This window comes from Anguilla anguilla, chromosome 1, assembly GCF_013347855.1.
Source record: "Anguilla anguilla isolate fAngAng1 chromosome 1, fAngAng1.pri, whole genome shotgun sequence".
NCBI lineage: Eukaryota > Metazoa > Chordata > Actinopteri > Anguilliformes > Anguillidae > Anguilla > Anguilla anguilla.
This window is the reverse complement of record NC_049201.1, coordinates 15018605-15033438: the sequence shown is the minus strand read 5'-3', so window position 1 is coordinate 15033438 and position 14834 is coordinate 15018605. Positions and strand designations below refer to the sequence as shown.

Genomic DNA, 14834 nt, shown 5'->3' with positions numbered 1-14834 from the left:
CTGTGTTAAAGTGGCCCCTACTGCTCTGTGTGGCGGCAATTAGGATGATCAGTCAGACTATCAGAGTGAGCGAGCAGTGGTGTTGGCAGGGCTCGTTAATGCGCCTGAGTGGCAGCTCTGTACCCTCAGTGCTGTGGCAGACAGTGAGAATCTTTAGGCAAAACAAGGACATCAAGGACCAGTGCATCTAAGCACACCACTGAGGGAAATTCAAACGAAAAGGGCCGGTGTGGTGCTTTCCAGTTGGCTTGTTTTTGTGCCTTGCTGTGTGCTTCATTTTATTCCATCTTAGGGATTGTGGGGCCGGTCGAGGACCTGCGGTTTATGAAGAGAGGAATTTAATGCAGCTGTAGGGGAAATGGTACCTACTAGAATGTGCAGAAGAGTGTGTGTGGCTGTGGGAGTAATGGGGGTTGGGGCGGTGGGGGTGGGGCATGGATGCCTGCTGTGCCATACAGCACCTTTTAGGGTCGCCGGGTGTGGTGTAGCGAGCTGGAGCTTGCCGGAAACCACCCTGGCTGAGGCTGACAACCTGGGCAGTGAGGCGTTCTTCTCCCACTCCCACTTTGGGCCGGGGAGTTTGTGTTTCCCAGCCTTTACACAGAACTTGCGGAATTAAAGCCTTGAGTGGTTCAGATCAAGGCAAATGTAATTTTATGGTTCCTGCGCTGCATTTTGCATTTTTATCCCTGTCATTTTTATTCCTGTCATTCAGTGACATTTTCGTCAGATTCTTCTGAAACTGTCTCTGCAACATCAGACGTGCTCCCCTCAACATCCTCCCTCTGTGCTCACTAGACTGCTTTTTCAGCTCTTTGGAGCTGCTGTACCCTCAGCTGAGAAAATGAATCGCCCAGCCCGTTTGTCTTGGTAACCAGTTCCATACAGCCCTGTGGGTTGTGAAGCAAGAAGAGAATGAAGTGCTGAGCGTGGGTTTCCTGCTCCTACGCAGGCCGGGCGAAGCTGCTTCCACCTGCATTGACTTCCTCCATTATTCCCCTGGTAAAAGCTCCTTAGGAGCACGCCCCTCTGGGCAGAAAATGCAGCCTCACCTGAATCCACGCCCATGGTTGTGCTAACTGCCCTGAGCCCACATTTGGTCCCGGTATTGATTGAAGCCTTGTATTGATTGAAGCCTTACAGCCTTCTAAAGGAGGACAAGATTCGTCAGTGTGCAGAATCCCTCCCTGGTGTTTTCTACACCCCGCTCCTCTCCTTCCTGAAACATGGCCTGCTTTGTGAGCTCTGGATTTATTGATCTCTTGAGGCCTTTCTTCTGGGCACTTCCTGGCTCTCGAGCAGTTTGTCCCGTTGAGTCTCCAGGCAGAGGAAACCAATCAACTTCCTCTTTACCGCGAGGGATGAAGCTAGTTTATAATCCTCTTGCGGTTCTAGCTGAAACATGTAGCCATGTATTTCCAGCAGTCATCACTACGGCAGCAGGCCTGGTTGACATGTCACTGTCGAGGGAAGATGGAGCTGTAAGAGTGGACTGATGTGAATGAGGCATAGTGAAGTCATTAGCCAATGGGTGAATAAGCAATGGGCTCTGGGGCTGATGCAACAGGTAATGTTTTTTTTGATATCTTGATTCTCTTGCTTTTCCTTTCTCACTTTGATAAAGGTGGATACCTGGAAACCAGAAGGGATGGGCATGTTTTAGTCTGAAATTGGTGCAAGAAAATCATTTCTCCATTCTATAGCTGTTGGCCAGAGGCACTATGATGACGCTTTTGCTGCCAGAGCTCCATGCATCATTCTTACCTCAGTCCTGTTGCCGATGCTCAAAGTCGCCCTTCCCGGATTCTTGCTGGAGGCACAGTCAGTCAGAGCCTGAAATAGTCACTCAGAGTGCCAGTTGTTTTGTGCTGTCGTCTCATTATCCTGCCTTCTTCCAGGAAGGACAAGCTGAATGACACGTCCCTACCAGTCATTCGCTTCCCATAATTCCCCTTTCTTTCCCCCTGCTGCTCAGCGCACGAGTTGGGCTGCGAGCGTTGCCGTCGCTCCAGATAACGACCCTCATGTGACCCCGCCCCCATACTTCCTGTTGCTCCAAGGCACGGTGCGGAGGATGTGGCCCGCAGGGGGGTCCGGAGGGTCCTGGGCAGCTTCACCTTTCTCTCCGAGGCCTGTAGAGAGGCCAGGGAGGGGGGAACGCTCAGAGGATTCCCAGTCACAAATAAACTCCCCCTCCTCATTCACTTCCCCGAATGACTGCCTCGGTTTTATTCGGCACAGTCTCTTTGTGTGTGAACACAGGGATTACAGTCGGGGGTTCATTGCACTGCGTGACTGAGAGGCAGTTTGTATGGAGGAGTGCATTCATAAGACTTTGCTCCCTCAAGAAAATTCTCTTGCTGAAAAGCTGATGACTCAAACTTAGCAACCGCGAGCTTCAAGGATGAGAGATCTGAGGATAAGAGGATTGAATCTCGGGTAGAGCGGGGTGATAGATGCATGGAGGTGTAGCCGGGCTCTCTGCATGACTCCCATGGGTTTTCTCTATGAGAGACTCTTCAAGATCAGTAACATAACTCCGACTTTCCTGTTTCTGCCTGGAGAAACAGAAAGTGCTCTTGATCAGATAAATAAAATGGTGGATATTCCTACTGGTGCCTTGATCAAGATGAATACCAAACAGTGTGAATGAGGAAGAGTATGAAAGGCAGGGCTTAGGCCTCTTCTCTTGCTTGGAGTTCATTATTTGAGTGGCCGAGCAGCATTTGAATCTCATATGCAAACGGAAGACCCAAATGGACTGCACCCACTCTGGGCTCTGGCTCATGTGGAAATCCCAGCTGAGCTGGTTAGTCAGGCCGCAGCGCTGGAGTAACCGACCCCAGTCCCTCCGCAGCTATCGCTGTTCGTCCGATGGACATGCCTCTGTGCTGTGACTTCCTGTTCCCTCTTGTGTGCCGAAAGGAGTGACACGTTTTTTGAAAGAGGTGTGTGATTGTCAGAGACACCGAGTGTGTGGGCGGAAGCCTGAAATGCAGCCCCGTCCCCGTCCTGGCATTGAAGCTTCCTCCCTGGACTGCATTTGTATTAATTTATCTTAGAAAGCACTCCTTCCCCAGGCCCCACTTGAAAACACTGTATTTATATTTTCAACTATGACATCATAATGCTTCCAGCTCCTGCTGTTTGAGACTCCTCCTAAAAAAATAATATAAAATAATACAGCAGTACGGATGAGTGAGGAGCCCCTTCATTTATTGTGTGTGAGTGAGAGAGAGAGAGAGAGAGAGAGAGAGATGCAGGGTTCATCCCCCAGCTCACATCATGTCCGTCTTTCCTGTCTTGTCACATGCCAGACCACTGGCTGCTCACAGTCACATGACCCTGGAGAAAGTACTATATGCATGAGTTTCACTTCCACTTCCTCCAGATTCGTTGTTGTTGGAATCGCATAGCTGAGCTTAGCTCTCTCGCTCACTGTCACAGCTGCACTGCTTGAAACAAGGACCAACTGGACCAGGGTCATATGTGAGTCTCTTTCAGAACAAGGACCGACTGGGCCAGATTCATGTGTGGTTCTCTTTCAGAACAGTGGCCAGCTGGACCCGGTTCACATGTGAGTCTCTTTCATAAGTCTTTCAGGAAAACCTTGTGTCTGACTTTATGACTGGATTCTCCACAGCAAGCGTAGCACACACTGTGTCCAGAAAGCAGGCATTTCTTACTATAGGCCATGTGACAGGGACAGAAGTGTTGCCGAGTATTTAGTACATGAAATGCATCACTGTCACTGTTGCTCTTGGCATAATTTAACGACAGGGGTGGGGATCTGAAACAATGCAACAGTTAAATACTCAGCCTCTAACTCACAAACCACAAATCCTCATTGCTCACAGGCAGGAAGAGCCGGAGCAGAGGAAGTCCTGTGGAAAATATGGATCTGCGTTCTTCCACATAAATATGCCATACTTTATCAAATGAAGGTTACCATGATCCTGCACTGTATCTGTACCATACAGCTGGAGCTTTTCTAGGGCTGACGCGTGTTTCTCTTTGGGGCGGTTGGACCCACCTTTGGTCAACACTGGATGGGTTTTTGGAATGAGCTTGTGCTCTCTCATTGTGCAGCTTGCCTTCTCACATCTTGCAAACAGTCACACCCCACCGAGGCAGAAGGGGGTGACTCCCCAGGTATCTTAGTAACCGTGGTCATGGTGATGGCTTGGCCCTCTGACTCGTAAGCAAGCAACATTAAGGACAGCGATAACGTCGGTAGAACACTCTAATAGTGCATGCAATGTTCCACAGAATTTGATATACTTTGATTAGACATAGACTTTGTGGCCTTTTGGTTCCAAAATGTGACCCCATTTGCATAGTGACAGTATTTTTAACTGATACCATATGACCATTATGGAACTATTCATATGTTATATATTAAAAGCATTTGTTATAGTTTCATTATGAATCATTTTAGTTTCACAATGAAATGGGAATGCTTCACAATGAAACTAAGAAAACTTTTCATTGTGAAGAATTTTAGTTGCTCAACTCAACTAATTAATGGTACGATGGAACTGTATGAAATATTACAAAAGATTGTCTGCTTTTTAAAAAAAAAGTGGCGTTACTGAGTCTGATGTAACTGGGGTGAAGACAGAAGTGGAAGTAACAAATCATGTTAATTGTATAGCAATGTTGAGTATGTTATTTTGTCTCGCTTGTGATTGAGATTAGTTGTCTTTCAAAAAACAAAACCTCTTAGGAGGCCAAAGTGTGCAGTCATGGCTGATCCGAACCACAAGACAGAAATATGGGATCAGAGGGGATTCTAGCAGCCATACAAGCAAAGCGGAACGAGAGAAAACAAATGAGAATTAAAAAGCAAACCAGTGAATTGGAGTCTTTCTTAGGCGAGAGCAGCCCGTACGGGTTTGCCATTTATACCGTCAGAAAACAGGAAGGCTCATTATCTGAACATTGTCCATGCTCAGAAGATTTACTCCGTGTCTGCTGTATCCTCTGGTCCTCCTAATCCTCTTACATGTGTGTAATGCTTCCCATGGACAGTAAAGCAGTCTCATGACAGTGGTGGACAGGCACCACTATCATAAGGCTGGAGGAGGGAGAGGCAGCTATAAGTAGATGGACAGGAATTATATTGTTCAGTTCATAGTGTGAAAGGAAATTGTCTCAGGCTGCAGTGTACACAAAGCATGATTTCCCCACTGTCTGTGATTTATTGCCTGTGTGTTGTTCAGTACCATCACTGAACTGAATCGCACACTTCGGCTTTAGAAAGGTAGAATTGTTTCGGTATTAAGGCCAGAATTGGAATGTCAGTTTGCAGATTACTTGCGGTTCTGAACCTCTTGACTCCTAATGACCCGCATCATGTGGGGAAAATATGGCATTTGTGTGGCGTTTACATGTTTTCATCACGTGCAAAGCTTTCTTTATCCACCATTAACAGACCATTAATCCTGCTCAGCAGTAGTTGGAAGTTTGTCAATTGTCACCCAGTCAACCAGAGAGCCGGGCTTTAAATGAAATTTTGTTCATTTGGTCTACAAGCAAAGATCCTTCTGTACTTTACGCTTTGCCATTTTAGTTGTTAAAAGGTTATTTTTATGTGAACAGTTAACCCTGTCACATACATAGTACTTGGACTATATTGAGTGATTTGGATGGTAATCTAAAGTAAGTATTGCTTCGACAGGCAGAAGTGTCAGTTTTAAGTCTCTGTAAATCTCTTTTATGATATCATCTCAGGATTTCCCAATGACTGACCAGTCCAGTCGGGTTGCATCAAGTCTGTTTGGTATGTATCTTCCCTGACAGCTAAGCTGTTTAACCACGGCTGTCAGCCGTTCACTTTGCTGCTTATCTGCACAGACGCACATCTTCAAATGGCATGCAGTTTAAACAGCTCCTGAAAGCGGCCCCTGTGCTGTGTATAAACAGAGAGACCGCTTTAAGGGAAAGCCCTGTGGTTCAGATGTGGTCATAGCACACAGCCAGGTACTGCCCTGTGTCTGAATGTAGCCCCGCACTGGCTACCTGCTTCTGTTGATAAGGCAGCTGTTCCAGACTGGAACCTCCAGACACTGGCATTCAGATCAGCAGACACACACACACACATGCACACACGGGCACACACGCACGCGCACACACACACACACACACACACAGCTGCTGTCTCCGAGGCAGAAAGATGTGCAGTAGGAGTGAATCCACAGTGGAATGAAAAGCAGGTGAAGCGCAGATCTCCGGGGGAAAGGCTAAGGAGGGTAGAGGGAGGAGGCAGATGCAGAGAGGACTGCCCGTGGAGATCAGAAGCAAAACTGTCCAGGCAGAAGCCAGCGCTGAAGCTGAGGGGGATACAAGGTGAGGAGAGAGGAAATGAGGATGTGCAGCTCAGGGTAGAGGATGTGTATCTCAGAGTAGTGGATGTGTAGCACAGAGTGAAAGATGTGTTGCTCAGAGTTGAGGCTGCGTGGATGTGCAGCTCAGAGTAGAGGAGCAGGTGAGGCTTTATCTGTGTGGGGTGATGCAAGTCAGTGACGAATATTGCAGTGCTGTTTTTACACTACATTTAGGTTTGTCAGCAGTAATTATTTTTATTTAGTTTTGCAGCTTTTAGACAACCCTGATCTATGTGCTAGCCAAAGACTTTCCTGTCCTGCAATGCAGTCATGCTCTCTGGAGATTGCATTTTAGTGCTGACAGATTGAGTTGATTTTAATACATTTGAATATAGGCCATTTAATTTTCTCATTAGCTGTAGGACCTGTCTTGAGCAGGTTATGTAAGTACTGTCACACCTTGGTCTGGCTTTGTTGACCAGTGACGCTTGAGAAGAAGAGAACCACAGATCTCTGCTGTTGTGGAACAACGTCAGTCCCCCTCTCACAGCTACGGCCTCCTCCTCCATGCTAACGAGCCCTGGGTCCTGAATCAAATCTGCTCCAAAATGATTGGAATGGGGCATTGTGGTCTTCAAAGGTCTCATCTAAGGCTCTCCTCTCACTTACACTGTGACAGAACAGGAAGGTAATCTGGGTGGCGCTAGGCTGCTTTCACATTAACCAGTAAAGCCTGCTTTCACAACCTCTTCCCATAATTACAGCTGCACTGGACTGAAGAAAGAGGAAGTTGTTGTTTCCCTGCCAGCCCTTTTAGCCCTTTTAGTGTGAGACACCACCTGCTGTGCTCAGTGAAGGTGTGATTGACCTGACATTATGTATGGGGGGGGGGGGGGGGGGGGGCAGGAGGTGGTGGGGCGGGGGTAACCAGGACGATAAGCAGCTTCCACTAAGGTCATGTGTCACTTCCAATTTCAACAACATCAACAGCAAATAGCTGCTGACCTGCAACCTTCTAGACTGCAACAGCTCAATAGACTGTGGGACCATTACTCATTGACATTTATGTAGTGGAAGAAAGGTCTTGTTGTAAAGGACATGCATTGATGGTAGGGAAGATTCCATGGGGGATTCTAGAACTGTAAGGCAGTGCATGATGGTTTTGTTTCTTATTTGTTTATGATGTTACTCGAAGTTTCTCAAGCTCACTAATTTATGAAAGGCTGCTTTCAGCTTTAGAATGGTATTGATGTCTTGCAGACTTGAACATATTTCCACATGGCTTATATTCTCTCATTAGGAAGGTTCCTCTGGGTAATTTAGTTTAGTTAAATTACATAACATTTGAAAACCCTGAAAAGATAATATGGACACATTCGTTTTGCAAGTTTTATGATGCCTACTACCATGGTAGCTCATTCTTCTCGCCTCTTTGCTTTTTCTACCTTCTCTGTTAGCTTGTACATTTTTTATTACCTCAGTCTGGGCATTTTATCCTTGTTCATTTGTAGTCCAGTGCAGGCAGATGCATAGATCACACGAGTGTAGTAGTCAGTCATCACAGTTCCAAAGAGGACTCAAATGGATCAGAGTGCTTGAACATGAATATCAACAAAACCCAAACACACTGACACAAGACAATCAGGTTAGAGTCAAGTGAAATTGGGGTATGTGAGGGCACCATTTTGAATGAAATGGGCCCAGGTTCGCAAAACAATGCCCCTGGCATAGGTGGGTACCCTGTTTGAAGTGTATAGGGAGTTGCAAACCCCTAGGTCAATGTTTCATTTTACCCCCATACCCCTGTACACAGTGTGGCTTTGTGGGGCAGTCTTCTTTAAAGTTCAGAGATGAATCCGCTTTTACCTTGCTCACAGAATTTCTAGAATAATCTCACGGCGCAGATGTTCCCCTGTAGCAGAAAACACACTGAAGAAATCAGACAGCAGGCAGACAGACTGCTCTGAACAGTCATTCTACCTTTTGCTCAGCATCATGGCAAAACATTCATTTGAACCCTGCGCATGGTCCGAGATTTACCTAGCCGAAGGGAATGGGGAGCGAGGAGGGGCTGGAGTTTCAGTATCTCATGGCCTACTGATATAGAGGGAAAATATTAGCCTTTAGCTTCAGACAGATTGTAGGCGCATTAGCTGAAATAAAGGGTATGGCTGCATTAAAGAAACTACATCATGAAGATTTGTTTCCCAGCTTCCCCATTTCTCATGAATACATCTATCAGATCAGGTGCAGTAGTGTAAGCTTTATGTCTTGGTAATTTCCACAAACAGAATGCTAATAAATTGAATCTTGTCGAACTGTGATGAATTATTCAGGAATGAGCCTGCAACTTGTTTAGCCTCATTGCTATTCGTTTTCAGGTTTTAAAATGCAGACCATATAGCGATAAGGAGTGTAATTTCCACTACAGAAATTCATTCCTGTTTATAAAATCGGTGGCACGGATGGAGGCATTTCCTACATTAAATGCAGACCCCAGCTCCCTTTCTGGAGTTGTTCTCGAACATATTTTAAGGCAGTCTGTGAAAGGCAGGCCAGATAAGGGAAGCATGGAAATAATGAGTCGTGCTCTTAGGCGATGCAGCTCGGCTGGTGTTTTGCGCCAGTAGGGCGGGTGCGATGAAATCTCCGCCGCTCTTCCCCTGTGCTCTTGGTACATCAGTAACCCGGTCTCACTCCCTCCCCTGTCCAGGATGTATGAGAACATGTCCACGATGGTGTGCGTGAAGGAGGACCCGGGCGAGAAGCTGTCCCAGGATGAGATCATCTCCAAGACCAAGCAGGTGATCCAGGGCCTGGAGGCCCTGAAGCACGAGCACCACTCCATCCTGGACGGCCTGCTGCAGACACTCAACTGCCTGAAGCAGGATGAGGAGACCAGCCTGGTGGAGGAGAAGTCCCACATGATCCGCAAGTCCCTGGAGATGCTGGAGCTGGGGCTGAGCGAGGCACAGGTCTGTCGCTGCCCATGGGGCGGGGCCGGGCTTGTGTCTTAGGGGTGATGACCTCAGTAGTGTCAGGGATAATGGTTGGTCATAACCTGCAGAGTAAGGCTTTGGGGTGTGGGTTTATCAGCTTGTTTGAGAAAGCTAACCATTCAGTTAGTCAAACGTTCCTGGTTTTATAATGGCAGAAAGCATTTTGAGTGTGATGGTGACAGGTCCCGAACGTCATTGCAGTGGAAAGAGCAATAAGGAATTTGTTAGCCAGAGATTTCTGTAATTTATCATACCCTGGACTATCTGTAATCTCTTCTCTCCTAAATTTATTCTATTCCTCTCTCCTTGTTGTTATCTGCCCCACTTTCCATTTCTACACGTGTCCCTCTCTCACCCTCTCCATTTTCACCTACATCTTCTCATGTCTCTCTCCCTCCTCTCCGCCTCTCCTTTCTCCCCATCTCTCTCTTTCTCCCATGTTTCCTTCCCTTATCCAATCTCTCTGCTTCTCTTCTCCTTCATCACTCTCTTTCCCCTTCTCGCTCTCCCAGGTGATGATGGCTCTGTCGGGCCACCTGAGCTCGGTGGAGTCGGAGAAGCAGAAGCTGCGGGCGCAGGTGCGGCGGCTGTGCCAGGAGAACCAGTGGCTGCGGGACGAGCTGGCCAACACCCAGCAGAAGCTGCAGAAGAGCGAGCAGAGCGTGGCCCAGCTGGAGGAGGAGAAGAAGCACCTGGAGTTCATGAACCAGCTCAAGAAGTACGACGAGGACCTCTCCCCTTCTGTGAGTCCCTCCGCCCCCTTGTCAAACACTGTCGGCTTAAGTCCTCATTGGAGCGTGGTTCGTCTTTCACTAAAGCACTTCTCCCTCAATTGTTTCTGTAAGAATCCAGCTTGGTTAGTATGTAGTTATTGTGACCAATCCTAATGTCGCTATCTTTGGGTGTCTGATAAATATCTTTCTAATCTTTTTATGATAAAGATTACACTTTTTTTGAAAGAAGTAGTGGAACAGGTTCCAACCTGTGGGACACTAATACTGTATACTAGGGCCCGGTACGTTGGTCTGAATGGGTGTGGAAGCAAAAATGCAGCACTGTTTGAACGTGGCAATTTATTACAGTCATTCTAAAACTGTAAGAACTCTTAGGGAGAAGAAAATGCTTTCTTAGGCTTAGCACTATGGACACTAAACACAGCAGGGCACTAGCCAGAAGGAACTGAATTGAAATGGTCCTTTTATATGCGATAAATTAGCTGGCAGAAATTCAGAGTGAAAGCAGATATCCACGTTATTCCCCAGAGGTGTGTCTGTAATTGCAGTGTGAAGAAAGCTTTGGCCAATGTAAAGACCTTAGGGTGGGGTTCCTTCAGTGGAATGTTTTCCTTGCTGCAAATGGCGAAACCTTGCAAAGAGCACTTGGGTTCAATGTACAGTAAACCAAGTTGGTCCTGTTTCTTGCCCTAAACAAATCGTTAAAACTTTATTTGGCATTACTGGATCTAATTGAAAAAGCAGCCATGCTATGCTGCATTGCGCTCGGCTGCTGTAATCTGTGAGAGACTTCAGACCGCAGTATCAGATGGTGTTCATGCATGCATGTGGAGTCTGATTGTGAGTTGCTGTCTTAGGGAATGCCTTTTGAAAATCCCAGAATGCTGGAATGCATGCAGGTTCTCGTAAGTGACCCTCCCTTCTTGTGGAATAGGAAGAGAAAGACTCGGACTCCAGCAAGGAGACGCTGGACGACCTCTTCCCCAACGATGAAGACGACCAGGGTCCAGGCAGTAAGTCTCTTTTCTCACCTCCTTGCCTGGGTAGGGGAGTGGAAGAGAAGGTTCCTTCAAAAATGGCTTCTATCTCCATGTTTATCTAACCTAACTTTATCCTTCCAACCTCTAAATGCCCACACCTTAAAGACTAAACTGGGGTTTGCTGAGAGGGGGGGCGGCCGACCTTGCAGATGTTGGAACAGTACATGGTGCAGGCTGCTTGCTTGGCTAAGGTAGAGGCAGGGTTTCAACGAAGTACCCTATGATTACAGACTAGCCGTATGAGATTGCTGACCCATCGTGCGACATTTAGGGCCAAGATGAGACACAGATACGAGAGAGGCCTGGGCTCCCGTATTCCTTTGTTTGCTCAGGTGGTTATTCTGGGAACTTTCCTATTAATTATGTGGCACAGAGGAGGAGGGCATGAAAGGGAGCGTAAGGGGCGGCAGGAAGAGCCACGGCGTGGGCGGAATGGATAATCAAAGGCGCTCTGCAGGACGTCGCGATATCACTGGCTTGTCTTGATGAGCCCGTTATGCAGAAAGGCCAATCGGATATTCCCTACTGCTCTCAACAGCTATCTGTCATCCTTACTCTCACTCCTACACTGGGCTGTTCGACTGGGCCCTAATGTTTTACACTCTGAAGGCGTGGCAATGAATTAATGTCGGCTTCTTGTTCAGTTAATTACTTGGACTGAGATTAGACCAATACACAGTGTCGGAGCTAATTTTCTTTGCTGGTCCATCTGTTCCAATGATTCAGCAGCGGCTTCTTGTGTCACATTAGTCTAAAGACCGGTGCTGCAGTAGGATCAGGTGCATAAAAATAATAGGCTGCTGTGGAAGGAAAGCAGAAATATGGGCGAGGATAAACACTGGGGATCACTTTCTCAGTGTCCTCACCATGATGAAATTGTTACAGTCAATTCCCACTCCTCGCCCTTGCCCAGTTTATAGACATGGAACTGGTCTTGATGAATTCCCATCACTCACTGTGTACAGGGGCAGACATTTATATTGACACTCACCAAGAAAAAAAAAAAAGATTTATTTTTTTTCTTTCTGCCCACAAGGTCACACATTTTATTGAAGTGCTCATCAAGTCTCAAGTTTTTTCTTTCTAATCTTTTTTTTGAATGACTGCCAGTGCTTTTTAGTGTATGATCCTATACCTAGTGAAATGATACTGATGTGTTTCTGTTCACAAGTGCGTTTTTGCCACAGCGTGGACGTGTGAGCTTGTAATTCCGTTTGGTTTATTGCGGGTGTGGGATCAGTAGGTGATGCTAACCGCTAACGGCGGCTCTTTCTCTCCGTCCCCTCAGTCCAGCAGCATAACAGCAGTGCGGCGGCCGCCGCCCAGCAGGGAGGCTACGAGATCCCGGCCCGCCTGCGCACCCTGCACAACCTGGTGATCCAGTACGCCTCCCAGGGCCGGTACGAGGTGGCCGTGCCCCTCTGCAAGCAGGCCCTGGAGGACCTGGAGAAGACCTCCGGCCACGACCACCCCGACGTGGCCACCATGCTCAACATCCTGGCCCTGGTGTACAGGTGAGCTCCAGGGGGAGGGCGGGGCTCCAGGACACACCTTTCAGGTGTGTCCAGCAGGGATTACTCTGCTAAGCAGGAAGGGGGCCGTCGGGTGCCGATCACGCTCTAGAATTGAGTGCGTCTTCAGTGCTGCTGCTGCTTGTCTTGACAAGCAGACGTGCCTGTTTGTAAATTCCATGGATTTGCTGTAGAGACCCGGTATGCCAAGTAGCAGTGAGCTCATTAAGCTGTCGAGCTAGCTCTGTCCTTTGGCACAGGTGAGAGAGTCTCTGTTCACCCTGCTTCCTCACCGAGGCAAGCATCATGAAGGATGAAAGCTGAAGTAGTCGGAGTTGCCATGGAGATACAGGGTTAATGAGTCCCGCTGCTCCTCCGTTCCAGGGACCAGAACAAATACAAGGAGGCAGCCAACCTGCTTAACGACGCCCTGGCCATCCGGGAGAAGACCCTGGGCAGGGACCACCCAGCGGTGAGTGCGTAGCCCCACCCCCACCTCCCCTCCGTCCCCGCCTGCCGCCAGCTCCCCCCAGTGGCACGTTGACTGGCATAATGACTGTGTTAACCCGACAGGCTCGCCCCCGTGCCTCTCGGACCCGCGACCCCCTCGTCCCCGCGCAGAGGTCAGGCTCGGTCGCGCTCACCCTTCGCTGCCGCGCATGGGGTTCGGTTCCCGGTCCCAATCAAAGAGCGGCCCCAAACGCAGCGGGGCGTCTGCTGTCGTCTTTTGTTTTCACGTGGGGAGAATTCATTATGTTGATTCTGATCTAATTATAGGTGACAATTATTTCCCTTTCGTTCAGTTGTTTTTTCCCCCCCGTCCTCCCCTTTGTGTTGCTCTGTAATTGGTTCCCTCACTGCGTGATGCTCTCAGATCAACTGCATGTGCTGCTGCTTTTGAGTCTCCGTGAATCTCACTGCGCACAAGGGCACAGTTGATTAGCATTTTCTCTAGGGCTGGCTGCTCTCTGTCGCTGATGTGACCCTATATCCCCCCCCACCCCCTCCAGGTGGCAGCCACTCTGAACAACTTGGCGGTACTCTACGGCAAGAGGGGCAAGTACAAGGAGGCGGAGCCACTGTGCAAGCGGGCACTGGAGATCCGAGAGAAGGTGAGCGAGGGCGGGTAGGTCCCCGATTGGTGGAAGGGGGGTGTTCGGGTTGCGTGATTGGACAGAGAGGCCTCTTACAGTGGATATGAGCAGAGCCAGACTGCAGCACCCAGAGCAGATGCGGCCCCAGCTCTGAGGTGGTTCAGGCTGTGACTGCGTACTCTGCAGTGTTCTGCACCACTCGGCTTTGTCCTTTTTCCTCTCATCTCTCTCCCTCAGGACTCCCATCAACCCCTTGCACTGTAATAAAGAGAGTCTCTTGTTGTGAAAGTTCAATCTGTGCTCAGTTTATTTTTGGTCCTCTAATAATGCGGTACAGAACAAGAAGAGGGGAATGTCACAAACAGCAGTCCTGAAAATGTGGAGCACAGCTTTTTATCCCCCCCCCCCCATCCCAGCTGCAGTTCTCTCCCCTTTCCCTTTCGTCAGTGTGCTGGCTCTTCATCCCTCTGCAGAGGGGACAACGGCTCATTTCGGTGCCGTAGCCTAAGCACCGTCTTAAGCGCAGAGGAAGCAGTTTAATAACACCGGCTCTTTGCAGAACTCGCTAATGATAAGGCTCTTGTGAAAGCTTAGCGATTTGCTACGCAGCTTGAGAGCTGGCAGATACAGACAGTGAGAGTCTCCCCCCCCCCCTGCTCGTGTAAACACGGGCCCTTTCCTGAGCGCTGTGCGTCGGCCGATTTAGAGCGCAGTAGGTACAGAGCCATCACTCATATCAGGCTAACCCTCGCTCTAATGATCAGTGAGTCTCTTCAGCAGGACTTCCAGTCCCAGCTCTTTCTGTGCCTGTAATCAGTGCCATCCATTTGTCGTTTGTGTTATTTGTTTATTGTGAGCACATTAACATCCTCAGCCTCGGGAATACACACGGAATGTGTTATTCGTCTGTTTTTTTTTTGTTTGTTTGTTTGTTTCTGAAGTCCTTCCACCCACTCGTCCACCCACTATGAAACGCTTTGGGTTTTTTCTTTCATCTGTGTTTGGAGAGAGGGAGAGATGTAAACATCCTCTTGCCCACTTCCTGTACGGTGGTCCCAAACTCGACAGGACCGTGGTTCGCAGGTGGGCCGTGCTGATTACACCAGACCCCATGAGATTACCCCCCCCCC

At 48.4% G+C, this 14834-nt stretch overlaps 1 protein-coding gene across 5 annotated transcripts in view; it reads left to right on the top strand.

Annotated features, from left to right (window-relative positions):
* Positions 1–14834, top strand: part of klc1a (kinesin light chain 1a) — a 37018-nt gene that overhangs the window by 1795 nt on the left and 20389 nt on the right. The window contains exons 1-7 of one of the 5 annotated variants that reach the window (XM_035385149.1): positions 3411–3577; positions 9040–9301; positions 9838–10068; positions 10994–11072; positions 12388–12613; positions 12995–13082; positions 13621–13722. In XM_035385149.1, the coding sequence (XP_035241040.1) occupies positions 3576–3577; positions 9040–9301; positions 9838–10068; positions 10994–11072; positions 12388–12613; positions 12995–13082; positions 13621–13722 (990 nt within the window). In that variant the 5' untranslated portion in view covers positions 3411–3575. Of the gene's footprint in view, positions 1–3410; positions 3578–9039; positions 9302–9837; positions 10069–10993; positions 11073–12387; positions 12614–12994; positions 13083–13620; positions 13723–14834 lie in introns of those variants that run through there. The other 4 variants (XM_035385168.1, XM_035385175.1, XM_035385184.1 and 1 more) reach the window with 4 other exon arrangements.